Below are 21,944 nucleotides of genomic sequence, written 5' to 3' on the forward strand. Positions count from 1 at the left end.
TACATTCGGCGCTGGTATTATCCGACACACACGCGAACCGTTAACCGAAAGTCTGAATGTATAATCAAATTCTGTTCGCGCCGAGTCAATGGCGATCACACTTCTCTTCGTATTTTGCCGAAATTGCAAAAGTTTCCGAGTTATTCGCCTAATTACAAGTTTTGCCCGAAATTGCGCGATTACATCGTCCCGGTGAAAGCGGCAACTTTTGCGTGAACGCGCTAACGAAAATTGATGTTTCGCAGGCTGAGAGTGGTGGAAGTCCTTCTCTTTTGTAGGCTCTCAATAATGTGCCATATCCGTACATTTTAATCGAGGTAAAACTGGTCCCGTGCTTATCAAAGAATCTGTCGGTCTAGCTGGAAGTAAGAGAGCTTTAGAAAGGTCGATTTATTAGTTTACAAGACCAATCCTCCAAATGCCGCGCTTGACGCTTTTAAATAGACGTCATTTTTCGCAGGACAGCGAGAAAGGTGATATTTCAGTCAAATGAATCATATATGTGATGCTTTTTCCGTTTTATTAAACCAAGCACGATCCTTTGATCGACTTAAAAGTGACACCGTTCCACTACTGTCAATCATGAAAATTTGTCAAAAAGAAAGAAACGAAGAAAAAATATGGAAAAGCTATTTTCTCCTGGCGGTAAATATTTTTGGGAAAACAAATGTCGCACGTTACTTTACCGTGTGTGACATGCGACATGTGTGAAATATGACAAAATTGATATCGATATGATGCGTCAACAATTAGTTCAAAATATACGTAATATTAATAACAGAGAGGAAGTAAATAATAATATTAATTGTCCACGTTATAGATCGGCGGCTTCTGCCCGTCAGTTGCGACATCCTGCTCAACCGCTCGGATGACGACGAGCGCAAAAAAGTCATCCGAAATGTGGGACAAAAGTCAAGCGGGAAACGTAAAACTCGCCGCGACGGTCGATCCGGTCGGAGTTCGTTGGCCGTGTATTTAATGTTTCGCGCAATTGTATTTAATTAATTGCCGCGTCCACAGTTAACACCCCGCCTCCCGTCGTTCCGTTCGCTGGTATAAATATCACTTTATCTACACGGACGGACTAATTTTAAGCTCGTACGAGAATAGCAGCTGAAGAGAGAAAGTGCGCGGGGAGTGCACGCGATAAGATGGGAATTTCAGATACGAAAATGTACGGTGTCGATGGAAAAATGATGCACGGGAAAAAGCCGAAACGAAATGGGCACTATGAACGCATAACTGTATTGCAGGATGGATCGTAGGATGTGTGAGGGAAATTTTACAACTCGAAAGTGTAATGGGAGTAGAAACACACATATCTCACCTTCTCCCGTCCGTTTCCCGCAACGATCCGGATCATCCGTGAAGTCCGCGCGAATATCATTTCCACGAGTTGAGAGGAACTATTAGTAGTCCATTATTACATAGGATACATCGGATACTTGTTCCGTTGCTGCGGCGCGCGCCGCCCGGGAGACCTGAAATTCACCGGTTCCGGTAATAAGAACGCGCGGCGGCTGTTACGAAATGTATTTTTCTTTCGCTCGGCGCTCGTGATATAAATCTACATAATCTCCGATGCGGCGCACACGCGATATTACGTTTAATAGAAGCGAGGATAAGCTTACTGCGAGGGCGAATACAAAATTTCATATTCCGCGCCGACACGCCTCGTAACGCGCTTTCCATGGAACACGTTACGCTCTCGCGAAATTTTTCTCTTATCCGACAATGAATCAAGCCGGTTCAAGCTTTATCCGGTCGTTATATATCAGCGGGAACCGCGGTGATTATATCCTTGCATGCAAATAGGCGAACGATGATTATGGCCATTTTATAATTCTTCAATTGTAAAAGCGCGTCAATGTGCGTGTCAGTCGGTGTGTGTGTGTGTGTGCATATGAACGTGTATCGCTCGCGAGAAAGGCAATTCTTCAAACAATTTTCCGTACGTTTCACAATCGCGTTAAGTTTTTTACGTCTCAATTATAATTCCGCGCATTTCCGTGGACAGCTTTTTACACACATCCCTCTCTCCCTCTCTCAATCTGCATCATTTTCTCCCGACGAGGAAACGATCGCTTAAAAATGCGAACGCTCGCGATCTTTCTGTTCGGTTTTCCTGAAAACCGCGCGCACGCCTGCGAGAGACAAGCGCTGGACGTACCGTTTCTTTAATCAAAATTTTGCCGGAACTCTCGGAATGCTCAAGCCATTCGATAGAAATGCATCCTCGGATACATAAATTCTTAACCGGTCGCCGCAAAGTACACGCCCGAAACGTCGGATCATTCGATATTCAAATGCCAAGCGCGCGCGAGCTTGCGTTATCGGATTCTCCCGATTCTCTCGTGCGTCGTTGAATATATAAATTTCTCAAACATGCCGCGCGATTTTCCTCATAATGACAAAATTTAATTTCCGCCGCGGACTCGACTTCGAACATCGGCGTCGAGAAACTCTCGAGACGAACTTCCCGGCCGAGAGAGGAACTTAACCGTAGCGTTCCTCTCTTCCTCTTTTTTTTTTCTCATGCTTTTTAATGAAACAGCCGTCCATTCGGGCGGAGCGAGCGTGCAAGTTGCGTCACAGTTGCGGTAAATAAAGGGGAGGACGGTTGCATTAAATAATCGATAGGACGACTTAACGATATCGACACGTTGCCGTTAATTCAATCCCGCTCGCACACCTTCCCTGTGCGGCAATCGAATAATGGACCACGATCGATGGCTCTCGTAACCGGAGAAAGCGCGGCCCGTTTCAAAGACGATCCCGATACCTCGCCTGCGAGATCGCGCTCCTTTGTTGGGGCAATTCCTTTCGGGAGAGTAACGCTCGCCCGCCCGTCGAAGTAACGGAAGTCTCCTCCTCTCTCGCGCGCGCCGCGGAAAAAGGAACGTGAAAAATCACCGACGGGTTCGCCGTGGCGCGTGCACGCCCCGAATCTGGGACAACTATATTTGTACCGGTCCGATGTGCGGTTCCGATGCATCCGAGAAGCCGAGATTATTTCGCGAAATTCACCGTAACCGGGCCACATCGCCCACTGGGATCTCTCTCTCTTTCTCTCGTGATAGTATTATCGCGCGAATTCATATGTTGTCAATCTGATAAACGTTAAGTGGCCAAATGAAATGAAAGATTAAAATTGAATTGAACGTGTAAATATGTAGGGTATAGGAAAAGAGGGAGGGAGGGGATAGGCGGATGAACGTGGGAGCTTAAGTTAAACATAAATCCAATTAAAAGTTCGCCTTTATATCCACGAACGGCTACTTACACACTCGCCTCTCCTCACTCGCGGCGGCGAATTCGCGCAACGAAAATAGCAGTTAATTAGTAACTTTGCAGTTTCGCTGTATCGACTGTGCGGAAGGAAAGTCAATGATAAACGTATTGTACACACGTGAAGTGGTAAAAGCGAGTCGCGTAATTAAATATCGAGTTTCCCTGCATGTCGGTAATCGTTACGATTTGAAAGTTCGAGCATCGAAGGAGTGCGAGAAGAAGGGGAAAAAAGGAGGAGTGACTTTTTTTCAGCGATGTGTGTGTGTGTGTTTTTTTGCCGCACGTAAAATTGTGGTGTGGAAATGTTGCAGGAACTCTGTCATTACCAAGGTAGCGTTCGAGATGTTCCCGACTCGTGGGTGGCGTTGTCCACTTGCACGGGGCTGCGCGGTGTCATTTTCGACGGCGAGAACCTCCATCACATCCATCCGGAAGACGAGAGTTTGGATTCCGACCATTACGTATACAAGCATAGTGATCTCATTGCCAATAATACCTGCGGTAAGCATTCTGCGATCCTGAGATCGTTATCGTTCAAGTCAGATCTTCCTATACGCGCGCACGCATACCATCCAAAAGGACGTGTGATCTTGTAACGTGAAGATTACAGCGAGAGTGACGAGAGAAACGTCGCACGACGAAAGTAAATCAATGTACAGGATGTTATACGACATACTGTACAAACTTAAGGAATATGTTTCTGATGTAAATTGAGTGGAGAGCGAGGAGAGATAGATAGAGAGGGAGAGAGAAAATGCCTCATGAATGTAAGCCCAGTTCGAAATGATCATCCATCTTTTTTCATTATCCATCAAGTATTGACGATTTATAAGCAATAGCAGAATTGTTTGGAACATTTTTCATTAAAATGGAAAGTAAGAAAGAAACTATAAGGATTGCACAAATCGTTCAAATTGACGTCCTTCGGCATTGAGACTCCTTAGGTAGTCCCAACTGTCCTTAATAAAAATGACAGATTTAACACCGAAAGTTACTTTATAAAGCGCCACCGTTTTCTTTCTGCGTATCGTTGTTGCTACTCTATTGTTAGCGCAACAATATTAATATTGGTGACGCCGGATCGCATTAATAATACATTAAAATTAATAGTGTAATATCAATGCTAATATAGTCGCGCGTTAATCAACAACGTTTTATTGACATTGCACTGCTCTCCGACCGCGCGTCCCGGAGAGGCCGGGATAATTATTACACCGAGGAGATGCGCGACACACGTCGTGCCGTACTCGCTCGAGCGAAACGAGTTGGCTTACACGAGTCGGATCCAGCGGAGTCTCGTGACTAATAAGTCGACTCCGGACTTAACATTCATAACGCAACGCCCCATCGTCCCGAGATCGTATCCGTCGTTGTCGCGGAGAATTTCTGTCGGTGGTAGTCGGCGAAGCAATTTCCGCCGGGTTTCTTTGGGATATTCACGAGAGAGAGAAAGAGAGAGAGAGAGGGCTTTGGCTCTTTCTTCCTAACTCAGAAACGCGCAACCTTCGGCGCGACGACGACGCGAAGGCGACCTCGGGTGCGTCTCTCGTCTTCCGCGGTGGCAGTGCCCTTGCTCCTCTCTTTGAGGCGCGCTCCATCGTCTCCATCGGGCTCAAAGACCTCCGCCTCGGAAAGACTGGTCTCTCCTTAACGGTCTTAACGAATGTGAGAGAGCAAGGCCTCGCGAGACTCGCGGTGACTCTCGCGAGAGGAGAGACTCGGCTCTTTGTCTCCCTCGTACCGGGAATTCTCCTCAGGCCGCGGCGATCGTCATCCCTGTTTGACGGTTTTTCCTCCCGGTTGCAGGTTACGATGGAAAGCCGGTGCACCAAGTCTCCGCTCGTGATCGTCGTGAGATTAAAGGGTTCTCCAGGGTACGTATAGAAGATATTTCGCGAGGTCCGCTATACGTCCTCATCCCCTTCCCTCCCGGTAAATTATACGACTTCAAAGAACGTAGTCGCGGGTAGTCTTTGGCGTCCGCTCCGGTGACTCGCGTGTCTACCCGCGCTCTCCGCCTCCTCCTCCTCCTCTCTTCTTCCCTCTTCTTTCATCCTCTTTGTTGAAGGGATCGCAAACAGATTCTTTCTACACTGGACGAAACGACGAGAGGCCGGTCTTTTGCTCAGCGTGAACTTAAACGGAATGTTCTAACTACTGGCGTTAGCGTTAGAGGCAAGAAACACTCCCGTGACTCTGAATTGTCTTTATTTCATCTGATTCAACGGTCCTATATATTTCCGGACAAGATAAAAGTATCAATGCCTGGGCACGTACACGGAAAGACAATCTTGGTTTGCGGAACAGCAGGAATCGGGCGAGAAGGGGTCGGTGACGAGAAACGACCTTGCCTTTGTTATCTCAACCGAAAAAACATTCGTGTGATCATTCGGCTGCGTTAAAACTCGGTTGAGATAATTGAGAACAGTTTACCGTGTGCAAAGTCTCCTGCCTGCGGGGCAACCTTTCTGTTTTTATGCATTTACCGAGAGAAAAATATATTTAGTGTATATTTGTAACTGTAACACAATTAACATAATTATATACACTATAGTAAAAGAATTATAGTCGGAAAAACTATTTTTTCCAGTAAGTATTAATTATAATATCGGTGATATAATAACCGTATATGCATATTGCTATTATAATATCCGTGATTAAAATCAAAAGAAGGATAGGCCGTAAAATCTCCTTCAGGTGAGATCGGAAACGATGTATCTTTAATATCGCTACGTTCTCCCGTTATTCACAGTACAAACGAGCGGCTGAGGTTGTTCGCGGACCCTACAACGCGAATCGGCAGTCGCGTTATGTGGAGCTGGTGCTCGTGATCGACAAGAAAGAATATATAGCGCTGAATGAGAACCTGAGCAAGGTGTATCAGCACTGCAAGGACATCGCCAATATTATCAATTCCGTGAGTAATATATATATATATATATATCGCTGTGATTCTTAATTTCGGCCGAAACGAGGACGATTTAAAACGGGTTACGCTAATTTAACAACCGCATTATCCAATCGCTCGCTTCGAACATTCACGGTTTCCTTTCCCTAAATTCACTGTAAACTCGTCTTCGGCCGTTATTACATCTCCGCTTACATCGCTGATTCCGGGAATTTTGCTTCACCCGCGCACTCTTAAGCGCAAAATCCGCATCGGCGGCGTATGAACCTTTGAAAAGGGGTGAACTTTCAGCGAGACTACTTTAATCTCATTAGAATAATCGCGTATGATCCATTTATAAGGATTCCTCGTTTACATCACTTACACAGCCCCGGAAATTATTTTGCCCCGGTGTGTCTCTCTCCGGCATAAAATATCAGTTGTGTGTAATAACGAATGTAATTTCGTTAAGTTTCCAATTTAAAATATCGATTATTAACATTATCGTACGAAGTATTAATAAGAGCCATAATATCATATCTCTTCTCATATCGTTTTCTCCAATAAATAATAATAATAATAATAATATCGTTTTTTTTCGCGGTTTTTCGTTTTTCGCTAGAAACCACTAGTTTTGCTGCTGAAACAACACTCCCGCGAAGATAGTTCTCGTAAACGTTGAGGTAATTCTAGTTAATTATGCGTCTCAAGGCTCGACATTTTCACACAGCGACGTGAGGCGAGATCGCGATCAATCTCAGTTTGATACGCTCAATGCAACAACGCGGGAAAAACCATACCCCCGTCCCGCCCCTCCCTCACCCTGTCCCTGCGCGAGCGCGTTTTCTCTCCGTAACTCCGAGCAGACAGGGAGATTAATTAGCGCGAACCCGACCTCGTCGCGAGATCTCCATGCGAAACTAGCCCCGCGGACATATCTACCGTGTGTTTGCAGTTGTACATGCCGTTGAACATATTCATCGCCCTGGTCGGCGTGCAGGTGTGGACCGAGTCGGACGAGATAGCGCTGTCGCCGAACGGCGACACCACTCTGTCCAATTTCCTGCGCTACCGTAGGGAGAAGCTGCTCCAGGATATCCCGAACGACAATGCGCAGCTGCTGACGTGAGTGTGCGCGAGCGAAAGGCATATGCCAGAGCGAGCCGGAGCCTCAATATTTATTTTTCAAACAAACAGCCGAATCACCTTCGAGGGCGGCGTGGTCGGTAAGGCGCTCAAGGGACCGATATGCACGTACCAATTCTCCGGCGGCGTCTCCATGGATCACTCGAACGTCGTCGGCCTGGTCGCCGCCACTGTCGCTCACGAGATGGGCCATAATTTCGGAATGGAGCACGACGGGGCGGGTTGCGACTGTCCCGAAGACAAGTACGTCCTGCGGCTCGTTTCGCGACGCTCACTTTCATCCTTCCCGACGGGGAATGTAAATCCTCAGAATTTCGCCCGATGGAGGATTTCCCATTCCCTTACGAGGCCCTTCCTCGCGCTGGGAAGCGTCCGGGGAAGGAAACGTGCTTGCGCGTTGCATGCTGACTCTCTGTTTCCTCAAATCTGAACCACTGTCGTCATACCTGTACGAACTTTCTTTTCCACCTCAATGTTGACTTTAGGTGGTATTCGTACTCAACGGCCTGTATTCTGAACTCTTTTTTATCGATAAAGGTGGCTTAGGGGAACCACATCTGATTGGCTGAGAAGCCACATTTAAGACAGTTTTATCGATAGAAGAGAGTGGAGAATACGAGCTAATGTCAGTTGGCATTTCCTAGACATCGTGAGGTTCTGTTGCTGCTTTTTCTCTCACCGCAGTGAAATATATTCCAACGCTTTTTGTCTTCCTCCCTGTCCGCTCTGCTTCTTCGCTCCCCGCATTTTGTTCCGCCGCCGAGAATTATACCTTTGCCGGTAACATTGTTTCCGATCGTTAATGCGTTTCTCTTTGTCTCTTTTCCTCTCGTATTTTGTAATATTTCATCGTTACAACTTTCATAGGTAGGACGGTTGCATTGCTGATGTCCCGCTTCTTAGTACCCCTTCCTTGGCCTTTATTTATTATTCTCTGTATTTCACTTTTGCTCTTTTCTGTTTTCGAGATCAATAAAGTTTATTATTATTTCGTGTGAAAGCAACAACGTTACATCTTGCAGATGTATAATGGCATCTTCGAGCGGCTCATCCGGGCCCATACATTGGTCCTCGTGCTCATTGGAGCACTTGACCCTCGCCTTCGAACATGGGATGGACTATTGTCTGAGGAACAAGCCGCAGAAGCTGTTCGACAGTCCGATATGCGGCAACGGATTCGTCGAGCCGGGCGAGCAGTGCGACTGCGGCCTGAAGGAGAACTGCGACAATCCCTGCTGCAACGTGACCACCTGCATGCTGCACAGCAACGCGAGCTGCGCCACCGGCGAGTGCTGCGACCTGAAGACCTGCAGACCGAAGAACGCCGGCACGGAATGCAGGAGCGCCGACCACGAGTGCGATCTGCCGGAGTATTGCACCGGTCAGAGCGAGTATTGTCCGGCCGACGTGTTCAAGATCGACGGGGAGACGTGCAACCACGGAGAGGCCTTCTGTTACCAGGGTTCGTGCAGGACCCATAACGACCAGTGCAGACTCCTGTGGGGCCCCAGCGGCTCGTCCTCCGACGCGCAGTGTTATGAGATGAACAACAAGGGCACTAAGAATGGCAACTGCGGCTACAATCAGATCGATTCGAGCTTCATCAAGTGTAACGATCAGTAAGTTGATGAATAAAGGTAGAACGAGAGATAAGTTTTGCGTCAATCAAAAAGTTCGTTTCGATTTCTTCTCAAGTGAAATTCGACGACCGTGATATCATTCGGCGGGGGAAAAAAACAAATCGAGCCGGTATTCAATCAGATCATCTCAGAAGATGAATTTAACACTAAAACCGCAATTGTGGGTTCGGAGCGACAATTGCTTTTCGCCGAAGTTTAATTTCCTTTTATATCTAAAAGAAGAAATAGTGAAATAAACTTTACTAACATTTCCAAATCTGACGATGAATACCGACCTGTGATCCTTCATCAAGGTTCCAGCAAGATTCGTAGAAATCGTATATCTCAGTGAAGTAGAAAGTGGGGCCGAACTTTTTGACGGACTTCCGACGGACTGCGAGAAGTTGGGCATTCGCACGAAAAGTACGTTTCCGTTCCGTTTGCAGAAATCGCTTCTGCGGTATGCTCCACTGCAAACACCTGAATGAACGGTTGGAGTTCGGCATGGAGTCTGTCGCGACTTTGAGTCACTCGTTCATCAACGTCCGTGGGAAGATAGAGCCGTGTCGATCGGCCATCGTCGATCTCGGGCTCAGCCAAGTCGATCCTGGACTGACACCGGACGGCGCCAAGTGCGCACCTGGAAAGGTAAAGTGCCTCAGGTAACACCGACCGACCGAGTTTCTTGTCTTCCCAGCCCGCCGGCGCATACAATGCAACGGCGGGAGAGATAACTTTGTAACAGTTCGCGATATTCGTACTTGCGAAACACGATACGCGCACTCCATTAGCACAACTGTGTTGGGTAATTGCAGTCTCTTCGTATTGTCTAGATGTGTGTGAATCAGAAGTGCATGTCGATAGCGGACTTGAGAGCGTCCGTGTCTGACGGCAAACCCTGCCCGAACAATTGTAATGGTAACGGAGTGTGTAATAGTCTCGGTCACTGCCACTGTAACCGTGGCTTCCGGCCACCCGACTGCCTTCAGCCCGGAGTAGGAGGCTCCGAAGATAGCGGTCCAGTCGAGGATCCTAACGGTGAGTATTTCGTGCAACATTCAATCTGATAATGTTTAAAGGAAAAGCAGCGAAAAATCGACACACCATTTTGCTTTCGGGCTCTAAAGCCATGTTGAAGGTGTACAATTTTCATTCACGCGCATTGACGCAAGCCGGGAATTCTTCCCTATCAAAATATGCGATAGTCTTATGAGAATGATTACATTTTTCCTTGCAAATAATTATTTTTCAAGATGTTCGGAGTTTCTAGAAACTAGCTCCCAAAACCGACATACCCGTGATGCCTATAGGGAATTACGGAAAAAATTAAAGCACTGAAATTATATTATTGTTTATATTTATTACATGTGAGATCCGTAATTTGTCGAACGGCGCCGAACGTGCAACGTGACGTGCATTTGGTATGCTTACAGCGAGAAACGAGTTCATCACCGCGCTCTACGTAATATTCCTCGGAGTGGTGCCCGTCACGGCGCTGCTGCTGCTTGGATTTTGGTACGTCAGGAACTCTAAGCAGCACTGGAAGAAGGGTGTGATGTCTACGTACGTATTCAGCCTCGATCGTTTTACAGAGAAACGCAAACCGCATGTTAGTAAGCCACTCGGTGTTCCCTCGTCAAAGACACGCTACATCGCCGGTAACAAATTCCTACGAGTGTTATCCGCCTATCTCGTGCCGGGGCAGAAGGATAACTCTCGTGAGGGGAGCAGAGTGTTTATGATCAGTGATCATGTCGCGCTCAAAGAGTCGCTGCAGATAACCAAGACCGGTTTGATATCCACCACCAATCCGGACGCTATCAAGTGTAGCAATAACATCGAGTACAGAAAGTCCTTGTTGTTCGGCGCGAATCCCCAGGAGGTTAGCGCGAAACCCCAAGCGCAGTCCCAAACGCAGGACATGGCGGCGACTCTTTCAGTGCCCGACGTTGTTGAGGTCCAGTCGAGGAGGTCCCCTCCGTTCAACTCGGAGCTGGGCTCCATAATATCGGAGCGTATCCAACAGCTACAGAAAAAGTCGCCTAAGAATGTCAAAGGGCTGGTGCTCAACACGGAGCTCAAGTTCGAGCACTTGAACGAGAGCCCGTCCAATATCACCCCAAAGTCGTCGGAGGTATTGCTCAGTAACGAAAACGCGAGTACGAAAACGCTAGCTCCGTTTTACAATAAAAAGCCACCACCCCCACCGGCACCTGCTCAAAGCTTAAAGCCAAAGATCTGAACGATTTTTTGTTCCGCAAATCAGGAATCTCGCCTCACGCGCGAACGCGTCACGTAAACACATTTTGTATATTCTTATAGATACTTATTAATGTTAATTTTCACGCAGTGCGATATCCACCAGGAGTCGAATCTTCGTTTTCGAGAATCTCTCTCTCTTTCTTTCTCCGCAGAGATAGAAATGATTTCACGAATATTTTCAGACGTTGGATACGATGCTCCATTGAAAGCATATTTTTCCGATGCATTTGCAAAAGTCGAAGCAAGCACGGCAGTTCTTATTAGTATCGGTGTAATTGATATTATTTGATCACGAAAGAGATATTTCGCTTAATTAAGTATACATGAATATGAAATATATATATATATATACATATATTTAAGGGCGATTTTACTCAACATAGTGCAAACATCGTAGCGCTCTTTGCGACAAGCTATGATTTTTGCATTATAATATACGGGGACTTGCAAATGGTGGCGGTATATAGAAATGATATTTGGACATTACTGATGCCAAAATGCGATAAAGTAATTCCTACTGTGATTCCAACTGATGATAGTCGTAATAATATGCTCCGACGTATCGTTAGCCAAAATTATGATATTTTTACATGGATTAGGTGTATCAGAAATGAGATTATAATAATTAAGGATGCAAATGAAACCTTTCTTTCTTAAATATGAATATCACGTATATCGTCTATCGTGTGATCTGTCGGATCTGTTGGAAATGGATTCTCTTATGTAATAAGTGTTACGGGAGACGATTTCGTGTGTATTAATTTTTTACTCAATATACACATTAAAAATTTTTACTAGTGTACTTACAATTAAACGTGATGCATAAGTTCCCTTGGTGCAATATGCATTGATTGGTTTTTCTTTTACGTAAGTTTCGAAAATTTTAGAACACACAAAATTCAGTGAACAGTATTTTGTTCTCGTCGGCACGCTCTTACTAAGTACACAGAAAATGAAACTTACACTATCTAATTTAGGACTGCATTTTACTAATTATATATTACATTAGCATAAACTGGAAGTTATACAAATAAGCGCGATTTACATTGACGCGATATTAATATTTATTGCAATATATTAATGCGCATACGCTCGTCACAAAAATATCACATAACCCGAATATTTATACGCTTTGTTTCCTCTTTCTCTTTTCACAATATTATCGAACTATTAACTCGTTAATAGCGATTTCCCCCTTAATAGAGTTATTATACACGTCGAAATTAACGTTAAAACAAAAAAGAAAACTAATTAAACCTTGTAGAACAAAACTGTTCACTTCGAGGGCCAATGAAACTTTCATACATACGAAAATTGTAAATTTGATATTTTTTCAAACGAAAATATACATATTGCGCTATATAAAGGCGGAGATTGTGTTGGCAGGAGATTGTTAGTAACGTAATAGAGCATGCGCAGAAGATTGTATTTACGTGGGCATGAAGCATGTTTGAAGATTCTTTTCTTACTAGCTTTTGCATTTTACGAAAACCGACAATACAGTCGTTAAAAAAAAAACGGCGCGTTAAAAAGGTCAGTTTTAACTATTACTTAATATTATATTAATAATCAGCCTAAAAGAAGTACTTAATTTTTATCAATAAAGTACTCGGTTTAATTCATTGCTCGTTTCTATATGAATATATGGGAACGAAGAGCAGGATATAAAGATCAGATATATCCGATAATGTTACTCATACTTAGACAAACGAAAATGTACGATTTTATTACTGAATAAATATGCAGTACACTGACACGAAGTGTCTTGGAGTCTTCTTTTACAATCAACGATTTCCTTCTTCTCCAGTGCTTGCTACTAATACTTTAATCTGTAACTAACATCTCCCCCTGCGCGATTGTGTCTTGCCTTTGCATGCGTTTGGACTTTTTACGGTGAACGGCTACTTTTGAGAAAAGTATCTGCACACACGATTTCTTTTGCGGCCGGTAATTCATTCCTTGAACACGGGTGTGCATGTGTTATTCAGAGTGTATCACATATACTATCGAATTACAGTACGCAGTCGAGAAGCTTAAGTTTGTATCAATCACTGTAGTACATCATTCCAACATAATTTCACGGATGTGTCTTTATTATCGAGGTCCGCACACAAGAGGAAGAAATGCACACACACACACACAGGGTGTCTGTCGCTGAGTGTCCCATCCATCATATACTTGTAATTTAGATCAATGTGAAGAAAAAACACCGTCTTGCAAATTGGTTGTTTGCAAAGCGGTAGGAAATCGTTCGTTCACGCCAAACTACAAGTATACGAGGAATGGGACGACACCCCATATAACAGGCGTTCTCCGTTCCGATCAATCTCGAAAGAAGCAGGCGGAGAGCAACGTGTACGCTCGATAGGCAGGACTCCTACACGCGACATAACAGCGCTTACAGCCCACCTCAGTTCCTCCGCTTATAATTCTGCTTCAACTTTTCAGGAGCGACCGCGGCCACAACGGGTTGCTAATCAAAACGATCGATCGTTCCAGTCCCATGTCCCGTAACATCGAGACGATCGACTCGAGCCTGAGTCAGGACCCGGCGTGCGCGAGCCTGCTGCCGAAGGCAGAGGCCGACGAGCGCTACAACAACAATCTGTTCGGGCAGTTCAAGGGCTTCACGATCACGCCGATCCCGAATCAGTCGAAGCTCGCGGAGCCGACGAAACCGGCCCCGGCGCCGCCTACGATACCGACCGTCGCGATCAAGACGAAACCCGTGCAGAAGTGCAGCGCGCCGCGCGCCAATCTTCTCGGCGCGAGCTTCGCCGAGAGCTCGCCGGTCGCGCCGACGTTGCCGCCGCTGAACCCGGGCTCGACCGCGCGGCCGTTGATCAGCAGCCCGGTGCTGGCGGCCACCACCTGCACGTCCGTCGAGCTGAAAGTGCCCACCCGGCCGGCCCCGGAGGTGCCGACGCGACCGGCTTCCGTGAAGCCGCAGAGGCCCAACAGCACGCCGCTGACGAACGTGATCGCGGCCACGACGAGTGAGCCCGGCGAGAGGAAGCCGGAGAAGGGCGGCACGCTCAACAGGATCGCGTCCATACTGCGGCCGAGCTCCGGGATAATGAAGAGCGGCAACTCCCAGCGGCAGGACGACGGCAAGAGCAGCACGTTGCCGAGGGGCCAGCACCACAAGGCGAGCAAGGTGCTCGACAAGGAGATCCTGAGGAACCTGGAGATCTCGCATCCCATACCGCAGACGGAGATCGAGATCGCGACGCCGGTCATCCCCGTGATGATACCCGCGGCCGAGAAGCGGAACGTCGTGCTGCGCGCCCAATCCATGAGGGACAGCAAGATCACACCGCGGCCGGCCATCCACACGTTCGGCTCGATGCGCCAAGCGACGCCGGTCAAGAGGCCCAGCAGCATCCCGAGCAGCGTGAGGCCCACCTCGCCGCCCCCGGGCCCGCCCGCCGACAAGGCCATCGAGAGCGCGATCAAGATCCCGGGGCTGCCCGGCTACCAGAATCCGCTGGTGAAGCCGCCGGAGAACACCTACGACGACTGCATGAACCTGATCGCGGAGTCGTCCCTGACGAGGATCACGGAGGAGTCGCCGACGAACGACAATATCTACGCGGTGATAGAGGAACCGGTGCCGGAGAAGAACCGGAAGAACGCGCCGGCCGGCAACGAGTACAAACTGCCAAAGCGCGTGGACCCGACGCCCGGCGCCGCCCTCGGCTCGATGGGTCTGCTCTCGGAGATCGTGTCGGAGATCTCGAACCGCAACTTCGACTCCATATACTCCACCTCGACGTTAGCCAGGAAGAAGAAGAAGGAGGAGGAGGAGGGGCCGTCGAAGACGGACAATATGGGCTCCGACAGTTCGTTGGGCGGCTACATGAACTCCGGCCACTACAAGACGCCCGGTAGCGTCTACTCGAACTCGGCCTCCGGTAAGTTTAACTCGTCGAGCTCCACCACCAGCTCCGGCTACCTTCATCCGTCCGCGATCAATGTGCCGCAGGTGCACAGGAAGCAAACGGGCAAAGACGACCAGCCGGCCGATAAGAGCAAGCTGAACGCGCTCCTCAGCTCCAACAATCCGAATGTGAACGACGAGTTGTCCAAGGAGCTCGGCATGAAGCCGCCCGAGAGTCCGGCGGGGTACAAGCCGTTCGCTCCGACGAAGAGCCGGCCGGCTCATTCGATACATATCAAAAAGGACGACCAAGCCGAGAGCAAAGTCCCGGCGTTCAACAGGACTAAGACTCCGCCGAACATCGCGAAGGAGACGCCCGTCGAGTCGAAGCTCGCCAGACAAAGTTCAGATAATACGTTGAAGTCGAGCAAGCAGCATCCAGGCGACAACAACAACTGCGGCGGCCTGTCGTCCTCGAGATCCTCGAAGTCGACGACGACGGACGCGAGTCGGCAGACGCAGCTGAGCAAATCGAATAGCGACTTAGATAAGGACGACCCGCGCGCGACCATCAATAGCGTATCTGTCAAAAATGTGCCTTGTAGCCCTAAGGATAGTCTGAGCAAGTTCAATAGCCCGGACCTGGTCTCAAGCTGCTCGAACCAGTGCGGCACCAAGTCGCCGGACGTCGTGGGCAGCAATCCCAAGTTCAGTCTCTCGCTGAAGACCGTTCAGAAAGCGCCGACGCTGCCGAAGGGCGTCAAGACGCCCACGACGCCGCTGAAGCCCTCGAGCGTCGCGTCAAAGACCGGCCTGTCAGAGAGGAAAAAGTCGCCGACCGGCAATGCGGCGAGCATCACCGCCAAGTCGGCCGCCAAGGAGGCGATCGTCGGCAAGCTGACGTCGTCGAAGGTGGTGAAAACGGAGGCCAAGAGCGCGGACGGCGCGAGGATGAATCCGGTGCAGCGGGCGGCGAGCGGGAAATCCAACGTGGCGTCGTTGCAGCAAAAGTTCGAGGCTAACAAGAATGCCGGCATCGCGAGGACTATTCCGAGCGCGACTAAGAAGCCGGTGACGACGGCGCGAGTGACGAAGTGAGCGGCGGCGTTAATCTCCCGCGGCAGAGAGAGGAAGCGAAGGAAATCTCTATACTTGAAACATTCTAGTCCGTCATTTCATTCTCGTTTAGGAGAATGCGAAGAAGCTGCTGTAGAAACGGGTGAACGCGTTCGCACTCAGCGGCGGTCCTCAGCGGCCTCGCGCGAGTATAAAAACGCGGTTGCGCGAGGACGGTGTCTCTGTGACTCTTGTTACTCTTGAGGTAGTCGGCCCGTGAAACCGCGTTTTCCTCGGGAACCATTTCGAATTTTTTTCAACGGCATGTCGATGGAAATACCGGTTGTCTTTCATCAAATATTTGCTCTTCGGCTAAACATGAATGCTGTGGAGTGTCGATCACTATTTTGTTATTACAATACTGATGTACATGCTGAGTTCATATCTTGTTATAGTAAACATCATGTATCGAATTTTCTCGAAATATCAAGAATCGCTAAAAAAGGGGAAATAATCCTTCGGTATATTTAATGCTACGCAAATATGAAGATTATATAAAAGTTACGAAAAATTTGGTAGCTACGATATTGACACAAATGTTCTCACCAGACGGACAGTTATCGTGCTGCGCGAATTTTTGCCAATGGAAAATTTATGTTGTAAAATAGCCCAGATTGCTTCTTTCGTGTCTCTCCGGTAGAATCTTGATTTCTTCCGACAGTGCGTAGCAGACGGTTGGTCAGTTAGAAAATTGAATAACGGTCAGACTTTCGAAAGTGACGGTTACAACGGAGGGGGAAACCCGTCTGTTATTACCTATTGTGTCGAAAGAATGCGAAAACTGAAGAGGGTAATTATATAGAACGCCGCCTATTCGGACGTTTACCTGCACATAGGTACATACCCGTGTACCTACCTACGAAATTCGTTTCAAACGCTACAATTCGAAGGATATTTCGAATTTAGGATCTTTTGAATTTTATTTTCAAACTTTAACAATTTTTTTAAGTAAAGAAATTTTTCGAATATTTCAAAGTCAGATAACTCATTAATTCACACCTCTTGATGGAAAACGAGAAAACGATAAAAGACTCGTAGAAATATTATAGAAAAATCGCAACATCGATGACTGCCCAGTTTTGGCGAAATTGATATCTTAGCACAGATTTGTCGAATTCTTCTTCGTGTTGTATATCGAGCATTGTCTCTTCAATATATATTGCCATGGGCCAACTACCTTGAGGATCCTAAAGGAAAAGAACGCAGAAACTGAAAGATAGTACAAGGATTGACTCTTTCTTTCCCCTCTAAGATCCATAGAAGGCAAATTTTACGAGCGGATATTATATATTTCTTGTCAGGATATTAGAGTACATAGGCGCGTAATAATAATGGCCGTCGCGGCACACATAGGAGACACGGCATTGAAGAGGAATGAAAATTGTGTAAATAGTATATCCACTGGAAAATTCTCATATTTTTTGTAGAAACACATCCATTGCCGACGTTCGAACGTAAACGTGTAAGCCAATAATTACCGTAATATTTATCTTAAGCGTTTTATAAGCGATATTGTGAGGTAAGTGACATTATTTTCGAGACCTTCGCTTAAAACCGAAAGGGCGTGTACGAAATTATTGACCTCTGTGATATGTACGTGTATAAAGAGATATTGTGCACAGAAAAGAAAAAAAAAAGAAGAATAACACTATATACGCCGCCACATTGTTACGACTAGCGGGCTATAGATGCGACCAAATTATTTTATACCGTGATTACATAAACAGATTATATGTGGGAAGTCTCGGGAAGTTGTTAAGTTCAAAGGAAGCCGTTTAGGCCGAACGAGCCTCGTCGGATTCTCGCGACGACCCAATTTCGTCGCCGGACGTCGTCGCGCTCGTGGCCGATGGACGGTTCATTTCTACGTTAACGCCGGAACGTGTCCCCCTTCTCCAAAGATTAATGATATAAAATTCAGATCACAAATCGTGTACCTTCGAGATTCCGCGGGAGTCAAAAAATTCGAAATGCCATTAGTTAGAAGAGTCTAGATGTTAGCACGTGTAAAAGAAAAAAAAAAAGAGAGAGAAAGAGAAAACGCTAGTGACGTAACACCGCGAAACCCAAGTTAAAGGTGATATTCTTTCAAATGAATCTTAAGGTTAAGAAGAGAAGAAGGTTTCCGGTTCAAGCCAAGATGTATTTCGCCTCGGTCGCGCAGCGCAGCATTACAAACACACACACACACACACACACACGCATCGCCTTTACTTTTTTCTCGTCGTCCTCCTGTGCGTGTTGAATATTGATAAAAGAGAGAAAGAAAGAAGAAAAAAAAACGAAGTCGCCTGCTTCTTCGTCTATAGGGCCGCGCTAGAGATGCAAAGACTAAAAACAATATTTATTTGACTGATCCGTGTAAATATGTTGTTCATAAAAAAATACGCTATAGGGCTAAGTAACAAGTTTTGTACAACGTACCTTCGCGCTGGATAAGTTAAGCTGTAAGTTGTCCCCCCTCTTGACCCTCGTGCGATCCTCGGGGCGGAAAAGAGAACCAAATCACCAAGCGTCGGCTTCATCGTTCGACGTCGCCATCCGTGCATAGCTTTGGCGCTCAAAGATTTCGCGAGCGGATAGGTGAGACGTTCACCGAGGAGCGTGCGAGGGTCATAACGCATTGTGCGAGCGCGAGAAACAATTCCGATACTTGTCAGGCGTCGGATTCATCGGGTCTGTAATCTAATCCTGCACCGAGACTGCACTGGAACCGAAGTGTAAGCCAAAACTAGTGTGAGCCAAGGTGTAAAAAACGCGTCGAAGGAAAAAAAATAAAATGGTGCGCAACGTTATAACTGTAGAATTAAATACTATTTTTTTTTATTTATTATTATTATGATTTTCAACGGTAACTGGCAGTTATTACTTTCGACTGGTTTATTATCTTCAACGGACGGCAGCTCTAACTTGTACATCTAAATATTGAATGCTACATATTAAAATGTAAATATTGTAAAGTCTTTTCAGCGTCTAGGAAAGTTTCTATTTTTATATTTACTATTTACTATTTTATCTTTCTTTCGATTAGCTTTATAATAAACATCTAGAAGTGTAAACTTCCAAAATGTAAACGCAAAACGTGACTTTGAGTCTCGCTCGAGTGTATCGCTTCGCACGTCCACACGTGTCCCCAGGTAGCACAGTTTCACATTTAAACTAAACGCATGTAACGTTTCGTAATCGTATTATATACGTTTAGAAAACGTAATATGAAACTAACTGCGCTACCTGGGTCGTGAACATTGGCGTGAAAGTGCAATGATTCAATAACATAACGAGACCCACAAGCTTCTCGATGTTCCTTGCTTCTTTTCTCATTCGAAAGTGCTGCTCCAACCGCCCTCGCTCGCATCGGGTGTCTGTTCCTTCTCAAAGAACTTCCCGAACTAGTGCGGTCAAGTCGGAATGAAACTAGTTACAGCTGGTTTCACTCTCACTTGTTGCTCATCGATGTACACCGGTCCGGGAAGTTCTTCGAAAAAGAACAGAACCTGGCCAGTTCAGCGAACTCTTGCATCGAATTTCGCCGATGCTGGAGTAGAAAACAGCGTCGCTGACGTCGGTTCCGGGATGGAAAACGCTTCAGTGTACACTTCTCGAACCAGTGCAGCCAGGAACAGAAAACAAACCCACATTGTTCTCGGGCACGCGCTTGCAGTCGCCCACTCGCTCGCTCGCGCGAAGAATTCGCGTGAGAAAAGCTTTGATTGAACAGAAGAGTCGGCTCTGTGTTCGTGCATTTATTTTTTACGAAAAGAAGGCAGCCGTTCTCCCTCACGCAGCGCGCGTGTCTCTCGTGAACACGCGAATCCCGCGGCGAATTCGCCAGCGGATTCGTCAGCGTTCGTCAGCTGACAGTTCCTACGCGCGAGCCTTCAGGCGGAGATCGTCCTACTATTGCGAAATTCAATCGAGGTTCAATAAAGCTTTTTGACTGTTTATTCGCGCGTGTGCGTGGCTATGTGTCTGTCTGCGTGCGTGCGTTCTGTATGTATGTATGTGTGCGTATCGCGCGTTGCCTTTGCCGCTTGTTTCTCCGTACGTGACGTGACGTCGTATGTGTTTGCTTCATCACGAGGACAATCAGACACTCGTTTAGCGTACGCTGTTCGAGTAGGAGGTGGCGGTGGCGGCTTGCTTCACCGACGCCTGCTCGCCGTTTATTAACGTGAATAAGTAATATACTCGCAAGAGCACGACTCTTTAAAAAGAAAAAAAAGGAAAAAAATACAAAGAAAAGAAGAGAGAAAAAAAGAATGTTAAACACCACTAAAGTGCAACGAGCGGTCGTGTCCGCCCACTACTTTACCGTAAATATTGTATCGCATTGTGGAAGATATATCCGAACGACTAATTGGCAAACGAGGCAATTTGGCATACAACGATCGTTATCGCGCACGGGCGGTATATGTGTGCAGCCTATTACGATGCATCGTACGATTGAGTTACAACGCTTTGTCTTACGCCGTCTAGTAGGTATTAAAAAGAAGGGAGGCAGAGAGAAGAAAGAAACCACGTAGCGCGTGCGCGCGCGCTGCATATGCGTTATATTATACATTCGCGGTACCAAAGATAAGTAGCATCCTACCTATGACACACACTGCTGAGATAAGTACTACAATAATTACATAGCCGTCGGTTTACGATAATGTGTACATTACCTAAAACCATAACGATGTTACAATAAAGTCTTTATTCCAATTATAAAACATCATCCTGCCGTCATGCGTTTGTCCGCGTTGTTAAGACGCAGTCGAGGAGGAGGAATTGTTCGAATCGAACCAATCGATTCGAATTCGTTTTCGAACTCGAGCTTTCTCCAATAGCTCGAATAGCTAATTTCAAATCATCGATGACTCGATTTAGAACAGGTCGCGTCTTTCGATCACCTCGATTTAGATCGGAGAATCGTGAACGAATAAGTCGTTGAAATTAAAAATTAGCTCCTCAAAGTCATATTTTTATTCTTAACGAAATTATGCGTGCGAGAGCGTTCGTTCGCTAAATAATTTGATGGTTCTGATAATAAAATACAGGTACCTTGCAAGGTAGGCGTGCAGCTTGAAAACGCTTCTGATACATGGCTAGTGGAAAAAATTAGGAAAAGTTAATTCTTATAATTTTTCAGACAAACTGACCCATGTTCTGAACTGAAATAAATATATCATTTACAGGAGAAGCTTATACTGTATCGTGTATAAAAGAGACTCAGTAAACGTACGGTGACGCATTAATGACGTCAGTAGTTGACCTAATTTATGATGTCATAAGATTTGTCCCGGGGATCGATGAGTAGGAACACGCATCCCCGGTTTCTCCCCCTTAAAGCTGTAAAAAAGCTGTTTCTCGTCGCGTATCCGTGGCACGCACCGCGAGTAGAATTTCCTCCTTTATATGTTTGAATATATTTTTCATCTATTTTTCACATACCCCACATTTTTTCTTCTCTCACCTCGACGCGCGCCTCATCAAGAGATCTGTTCGTTTCCGCTGCACCGCTAGTGCAATAAGTTGAACTGAGAAAACATATACTTGTCTCGCTTCAACTTACTAGCTCAGTGGTGCAGTGAAAACGAACAGACCTCTAGTGTATTCGCGCTAGGCGAGAGAGGTCGACGATGGAAAATCGGGATTATTTCGAAGCCCGAGCTTTCCGGAACGGGAACGAGGAGTCGAGCGGTAAGAAGAGAGTTGAGAGACACGTGGACGAAATAGAGCGGCCGCGCCGAGGGGAAGGAAA

The 21,944-nt window shown here is 46.6% G+C and overlaps 1 protein-coding gene across 2 annotated transcripts in view; it reads left to right on the plus strand.

Moving 5' to 3' along the window:
- LOC106751139 (disintegrin and metalloproteinase domain-containing protein 12) overlaps window positions 1-21,295 on the plus strand; it is a 100,643-nt gene extending 79,348 nt beyond the window's left edge. Inside the window, exons 4-13 of one of the 2 annotated variants that reach the window (XM_014631947.1) lie at window positions 3,603-3,792; window positions 5,098-5,165; window positions 6,044-6,208; window positions 7,134-7,303; window positions 7,376-7,567; window positions 8,347-8,943; window positions 9,390-9,591; window positions 9,777-9,981; window positions 10,377-10,506; window positions 13,654-21,295. In XM_014631947.1, the coding sequence (XP_014487433.1) occupies window positions 3,603-3,792; window positions 5,098-5,165; window positions 6,044-6,208; window positions 7,134-7,303; window positions 7,376-7,567; window positions 8,347-8,943; window positions 9,390-9,591; window positions 9,777-9,981; window positions 10,377-10,506; window positions 13,654-16,183 (4,449 nt within the window). In that variant the 3' untranslated portion in view covers window positions 16,184-21,295. The remainder of the gene's footprint in view (window positions 1-3,602; window positions 3,793-5,097; window positions 5,166-6,043; window positions 6,209-7,133; window positions 7,304-7,375; window positions 7,568-8,346; window positions 8,944-9,389; window positions 9,592-9,776; window positions 9,982-10,376; window positions 10,507-13,653) is intronic. The other variant, XM_014631948.1, reaches the window with a different exon arrangement.
- The last annotated feature ends 649 nt before the right edge of the window (window positions 21,296-21,944 follow it).

Source organism: Dinoponera quadriceps, unplaced genomic scaffold, assembly GCF_001313825.1.
Source record: "Dinoponera quadriceps isolate SergipeBrazil2010 unplaced genomic scaffold, ASM131382v1 scaffold6118, whole genome shotgun sequence".
Lineage (NCBI taxonomy): Eukaryota > Metazoa > Arthropoda > Insecta > Hymenoptera > Formicidae > Dinoponera > Dinoponera quadriceps.